Source organism: Erinaceus europaeus, chromosome 2 (genome assembly GCF_950295315.1).
Source record: "Erinaceus europaeus chromosome 2, mEriEur2.1, whole genome shotgun sequence".
NCBI lineage: Eukaryota > Metazoa > Chordata > Mammalia > Eulipotyphla > Erinaceidae > Erinaceus > Erinaceus europaeus.
In genome coordinates, this window is record NC_080163.1 from 61470523 (window position 1) to 61477294 (window position 6772).

General features: G+C 46.1%; 1 protein-coding gene across 3 annotated transcripts in view; it reads right to left on the reverse strand.

Moving 5' to 3' along the window:
* The window catches only part of IKBKB (inhibitor of nuclear factor kappa B kinase subunit beta), a 71182-nt gene extending 65821 nt beyond the window's left edge, over window positions 1–5361 (reverse strand). For 2 of the 3 annotated variants that reach the window (XM_016187990.2, XM_016187987.2), the window contains exons 1-2: window positions 5219–5361; window positions 4078–4213 (exon numbers count right to left, since the gene is read on the reverse strand). In XM_016187990.2, coding sequence (XP_016043476.1) covers window positions 4078–4182 — 105 coding nt within the window. In that variant the 5' untranslated portion in view covers window positions 4183–4213; window positions 5219–5361. Of the gene's footprint in view, window positions 1–4077; window positions 4249–5218 lie in introns of those variants that run through there. The other variant, XM_007522755.3, reaches the window with a different exon arrangement.
* Window positions 5362–6772: the final 1411 nt, after the last annotated feature.

Genomic DNA, 6772 nt, shown 5'->3' on the forward strand with positions numbered 1-6772 from the left:
GTTATTTTTTATTTATTTTTTTTGCTTCCAGGGTTATCACTGGAGCTTGGTGCCTGCATCATGAATCCACTGCTCCTGGAGGCCATTTTCCCCATTTTTGTTGCCTTTGTTGGCCCTGTTGTTGCCATTATTTTATTGTTGTTGTTGCCAGACAGGACAGAGAGAAATGGAGAAAGAACGAAAAGACAGGGGGAGAGAAAGATAGACACCTGCAGACCTGCTTCACTGCCCATGAAGCGATGCCCCCCCCCACCCGCAGGTGGGGAGTTGGGGCTCGAACCAGGATCCCTATGCTGGTTCTTGCGCTATGCGCCATGTGTGCTTAATATGCTGTGCTACTGCCCAGCCCCCAAAGGTTCTATTTTTTTAAAGGACTTTTTTTTTTTTCTCCTGGGAGTTCTGGGATCTTATGCATGGGCAATTTTGCCACTCCCAGGCCACTTTTTCTTTAGAGAGAGAGAGACAACATAGCACTAGATCTCCCTCTGAACCCAGTGCCATGGCACCTTCTATGTGGTGCCAGGGCTTAAACCTGGGTCACATGCTTAACAAAACACATACTCTCCCTGGTGTGCTCTCTCTCCTGTCCCCCACAAAGTATTTATCAATAACTGAAAAGGCCTTAATCACCATTCTACCCATAACAGACTCAACAAATACTTATGAACTGACTGAGTCAATGATTTTCATTAGCACGTATATAATATGGGCAGAGTCCTGAATTCAAACCCCAGCACACAGGAGCAACACAGCTCCAGGAGAAGTATGGAGTGGTATAGAAGATGTTGGATTGGTACAGAGGTCTCTTTCTTTCTCTGACTATATGGTCTGAGAGTGATGTATAAGACATGGCACTACAATTTATATATTTTCTTATTTATTTTTGCCACCAGAGTTCTCACTAGGGCTTGGTGCCTGCATAGCCTCACCATTCCTTGTGGCCATTTTTTTTTTCTTTTTCTTTCTTTTTGATAGAGGGTGAGAGATAGGGAGAAAGAAGGAGAGAAGGTGGAGCCCCCGGCTCCCCACCTGCAAGGGTAGTCGCTTCACAAGCGGTAAAGCAGGTCTGCAGGTGTCTATCTTTCTCTCCCACCACTCTCTCTTCCCCTCCTCTCTCCATTTCTCTCTGTCCTATCCAACAACAATGATATCAACAACAACAATAAAACAACAAGGGCAATAAAATGGAATAAAGAAATATTTTTAAAAAAAAAGGGAGAGAAGGAGAGAGAAAGAGATATTACCTACAACACTGCTTCACCACTTATGAAGCTTCCTTCCTTCGGGTAAGGACGGGGACATGGGGATGTGAATGGGGAGTTTTGTACCCCAGTCTTTATGCATGGTAATGTGTATGCTTTAGCAAGTGAGTCACCACCTGGCCCCTGCATTTATATATATAATTGTGATGAGGGAACTGAAAGAAATCTAGAGGCAAATAGAACCCTAGGTAACCAGGAACCTAGAGCCTTACAAGACACTCTTGCACTCAGGCAAAAAGGTAGTGTATGAAGAACTGCCAAATAAGTGTGGCTGAAGGAAGGAATTCAAAAAAGAACTCATCCCCCCATTCCATGGAATGAAGGACCGTGATGGATGTGTGCAGAGGGTGATGCGAGATGGTGCTGGAGGAAAGGTAAGAATGTAGAGAAAGCTGCCTAGAAGAGAAAGGCTTGCCCCAGAGAGGGCCCAGTCCACTGTCCTTTTGAGAACCAATGAGCGGCAGTGAAGCTGGAAAGACTAGGAGAGGCCAGACTGTAGATGGTGCCTTGTAAGCAGAATGAAATTTGCTTTTTGGCTCTTTAAAATTAAGGTTTGTAAGCAAAAGAAGGAACTTGAAAGGACTAATTCTAGAAAAACATCCCATACAAACACACATCCTCTTAGGGCCATATCTATAGAGCAAGAAACAAATTCCACGTGACAGTGGCTTTCCCAGTCCCAAGAGCAGAAGGAAGCCACTTGAAGCTAGAGATGCACGTATCTCTTCTAGAAGGAGACTAAGCTTTCTTTCTTCTTTCTTATAGTTTTTTAGAAATCTTTTTTTTTAATTATTTATTATTGGAGTCAGAGAGAAATTGAGAGGAGAGGGGGAGATAGAGAGGCAAAGAGACAAAAGAGACACCTGCAGCCCTGCTTTACCACTTGTGAAACTTTTCCCCTGCAAGTGGGGACCAGGGGCTTGAACTCGGCTCCTTGCACACAGTAATGTGTGTGCTTAACCAGGTGTGCCACTGCCTGGCTCCCCTCCCACCCACCCCCATCCTTCCATTCCCTCTTTCTTCCTTTCTTCCTCCCTCTCTTTCTTTCTTCCTTCCTTCTTGCTTTCTTTCTTCCTTTTTTTTTTTTTTTCTTTCTTACCAAAAGCTGTGGTTTCTGGTGGTGTGGTAGATTGAACCTGGGACTTTGGGACCTCAGGCATAACAGTCTTTTTGCATAATCATTATACTATCTCCACTGCCCAATAAAGCTGTTTCTAGTTCACCTGCAGCAAAGTCTTTGCTACAATCAAGACTCTAGAACTCTTGAGCAATCTAGAAGCAGCCCAAGCCTAGGTATACGTGGGCCACAGAATAACCAGACTCTCCTGCTGTAATGTGTGGGTACTGGCAAGACTAGCCAAAACAAATTTAAGTCAGCTGTGTTTCCAAGGCCCCCTACAAAAGGGGTTTTTGCTAGAACCCTAGTTTCAAGGCCAGCTATGAGAAAGTCATTATCTGCACAATTCTGTTCTACAGCTCTGGTTCCTGCATTCCTCCAGGGGACATTCCGTCCCCCTGGAGTTGATAGGAAGCAGGGCAAGGATTGTGATGTCTTCCAACTAGCTGAGAAAGGAGGGCAGTTGGCTGTACTGAAGGACCCTCTGACATGATTGACCAGTGGCCTCAGCAACTTCCTCCCTGCAGGTGGGGACCAAGAGCTAGAACCCAGGTCCTTGTGCACGGCAATGTGTGCATTCAACCAGGTGGGCCACCAACTGATGCATTAGCAAATCTTTTTTTTAAAGGGCTTTTTAAAAAATATTTTATTTATTTATGAGAAACAGAGTGGAGGAAAGAGAACCAAAGCATCACTGGCACATGTGATGTGAAGGTGTGAACTCAGAACCTCACACTTGAGAGTCCAACACTTTTGTCTACTAGGCTTCCCTGTGAATCACTTAAAAGACTTGTTTATTTTCATGAGCGGGAGAGACACCAGAGCACTACTCGGCTCCGGCAATATGGTGGCGTGGGGAACTGAATCTGGGCCCTCAGGTCTTCAGGTAACGAAAGTCTGGTGTTAATAGACTACCAGTGAGCTATGTCCCCAACTCTAAAATATTTTTACATTATTATTTGTGTGTGTGCTTATGTGTGTTGAGGTCTTGTGCATGTACAATTCCTTGGCTTCCAGATCAATATTTTCTTTCTTTGATACTCTAGATGAAGAGAAACAGTGAAAGGTAGAGGCATCACAGCACTCCTCCATCATCCATGGAGCTTCCCTGCCCTGCCATGATGCTCCTCTCCCAGTGCTCCATGTGGTGCCAGTCCCAGCCTACTGCACAGTAAGGCAAGTGCTCTACCATAATAAACTCTGGCTTACAGCAGGGGTGAGGCTTGAACCTGGGGTCTCTGCTGCCTCAGGCATGAAACCCTGTTGTGCTACTGATGATTCTATCTTCTCATCCCTTCAAATTAATTTAATTTTTATTTATTTACTTTTTTAGAGATAGGCCCAGAGTGAAAGAGACCATAGCACCAAAGCTTCCTTCAGTGAAGCGGAGGCCAGGCTCAAATCTGGGTTGCACACAGGGCAAAACAAGATGCTATCCATGTGAACTATATTGTCAGCCTGAAATTACTTTTTACATTAAATATATTCTTACCTTTTAAATTTTCCTACTTTTTGTATATTTTATGAGATGTCATTTTATTATATTATTATACAATATATCATTACATGATGGCCTAAAGTTAGCATAGATACATAATTAGATACATATGTAATGGTAAAGGCAGTGAGAGGGGAGGTGGACTTCCCACCCCCTCTCCCTGCAGGACCCCTGGTTCTTCCCAGCTGAAGAGCCCTTACCTGATTATGCCATCGAATGACATTTCCAAATCCCCCTGTCCCAAGTCGTTCTTTCATTTCCCAGGCTCCACATGTCTGAGTTGGTAGGGAGGGTGACCAGCTCATACTGAAGCTGCAGTGCTACCTCTGTAAGCAACTGGGGGAAGAGGGGGGGCAAAAGGTTATGGTCAAGAAGACTTGGAACTCTGGGAGACAAAGAGGGAAGAGACACATAGCATTGCTCGCAGACATGGGAAATAAAGAAAACACTATGGCAACTTTTATTTTACTTGGTATGGATGTTGTTGTTGGACAGACAGCAAACTCTTGTATTTCTCAACTCCTGCCCTCATCCCATCTCAGCTGTCTCAGCAGCCTACAGTGGGTGGAAAGTCACTCATAGGAGATGATGCTCCCCACAACCCACTACCTTGAAAGGGGATTCACCCAATCTGTGTTGTAGCAAGAGGCACCCCCGTGGGGGTCGGACAGTAGTGCACGTGTCACACACAGCAAGGACCAGTGTAAGGATCCCGGTTGGAACTCCCCACCTACAGGGGAGTCGCTTCACAGGCTGTGAAGCAGGTCTGCAGGTGTCTATCTTTCTCTCCCCCTCTCTGTCTTCCCCTACTCTCTCCATTTCTCTCTGTCCTATCCAACAACGACATCAATAACAATAATAATAACCACAACAACGATAAAACAAGAGCAACAAAGGGGGGGGGGAGTCTCCAGGTGCAGTGGATTAATGGTGCAGGCACCTAGCCCCAGCAACAACTCTGGAGGCAAAATAAATAAATCAATTAATTAAATTAAATTAAATTTAAAAAAAGGCACCGCCGTCCAGGGCACCCTCTGCCCACGGCGGGGGGGGGGGGGGGGGGGGCTGGGTCTGCGCGGTCCAAGATGCCTCGCGACCCTCCCCGGGCTCCCAGCTAGCAGCACCCCATCACGGCCTTTCTTCGGGGTCGCCCCCCAACCCCAAAATCCACACAGGAGACACGCTTCCACGCCCGGGAAGCCCAGGCTTTTCAACTAGACTCAAGTTTCTCCGGGAATCTCCAGGGAGGAGGGAGAGGGAGAAGTGCGAGCCCCTCCCCACCCCCGGGGCGGGGGCGACTCGCGGTGCCACCCACCCACCCCGCGCCGCCCGGGGACTCACCTGTCAGCGGGGGAGTGGTCCCCTGGGCCGGGGGGACTTGGGGACTGGGGGGGCAAAACTGGGGGGGCTCGAGCACCACCCGCGAAGACATTAAAATGCGGGAAACTTAAACTTGCCAGCCCAGTGCCACTTCCTCAAACTCTTCCTGCTTTGACGTCATGAAGCACGTGGTACTGACGGCCTTAAAGGGGCCACGAACGGCGGGAGCATGTTAGCACCCCCACCCACCTGCCCAGCTCCAAGATCCCGGGCAACACACACGTGTCCACCCACCCTCGTCCGCCGCAGAGATCTGCAGAGGGTCTTTGTGTCTTGCTTTCAACACTACCGGCAATTGGACAGGCTGTGCTCGCTGAGATCACAGACTAGCTCTGAAATGGGCCCCAATACACTGGAGATTTTCTGAAATAAGTAACTTCAACCTAAAGCGGTTTCTGGGGCGGGGGAGAAGGGGATTTCCTCTTTCTAGCTCTCCACTTCCTAGATTCGTAGAGAGGAGGAATTTCCGCGCCTCGTTTGGATTGATTTAAAGAACAGTTTACCAGAATTGCCTTTGGCCTCTGTCCTTCATGATCATCTGTCTCCCCTGTAGATGTTAAGAATGATTAATCGGGAGTGGGGCGGTAGCACAGCGGGTTAAGTGCACGTGGTGCGGACCAGCGTTAAGGATTCTGGGTTCGAGCCCCTTGCTCCCCACCTGCAGGGGCATCGCTTCACAGGTGGTGAAGCAGGTCTGCAGGTGTCTATCTATCTTTCTGTCCCCTTCTCTATCTTCCCCTCCTCTCCATTTCTGTCTATCTAACAATGACATCAATAACAGCAACAACAACAATAATTACAACAATAATTTAAAAAACAAGGGCAACAAAAGGGAAAATAAACTTTTCTAGAAAAAAACAAAAAATATGATAATTCATGGTGGCAAGCCTTAGAAGTAACAGACATACTCCCTCATGCCTTAAAACAAATGAACAACAACAACAAATAAACAAAGGAAAGAAGAAAAATAAGTTAGTAGTGAAGAAAAATAAGTTAGTAGTTGTACCCCTCTTATCCTATAGTCTTGTCAATATTTCTATTTTATAATTAAAAATTTAAAAAATTCTCCTTGCACTTTAGTTTCCTCGTCTGTAAATGGGGATAATAACAGTCCAATACTGTCCAATTTGTAGAGTTGCCTTGAGGATTGAACGAGGAAATCTAAACACAGAGTTAACTTAGTTAAGTTAGGCTTAGTTAAGTTAGGCTCTTAACCCTGAGGGTAAAACGTTCATCTACCTACTAGACATTATCACAGGATCTTTTTACTACTGAGTTCCTTGGGCCCATAGCTTTTTATTAGATAAAGTTTTGGAAGGCAGGTGTGATAATTTTGCTCCAGGAAAAAAGACCCCAAGGTGAAAGTATTACTCAAACCAGCGGATAATCATTTGCTTTTATAGAGCACTAAATTCCAGACACTGTCTAAACTCTGTGGTGACTCTATCTCAAGACATGTGCCTGGAGCAGTGAAGGATGCTTAGAAGTTCGGAATGAGGTAAATTGAAATTTGAA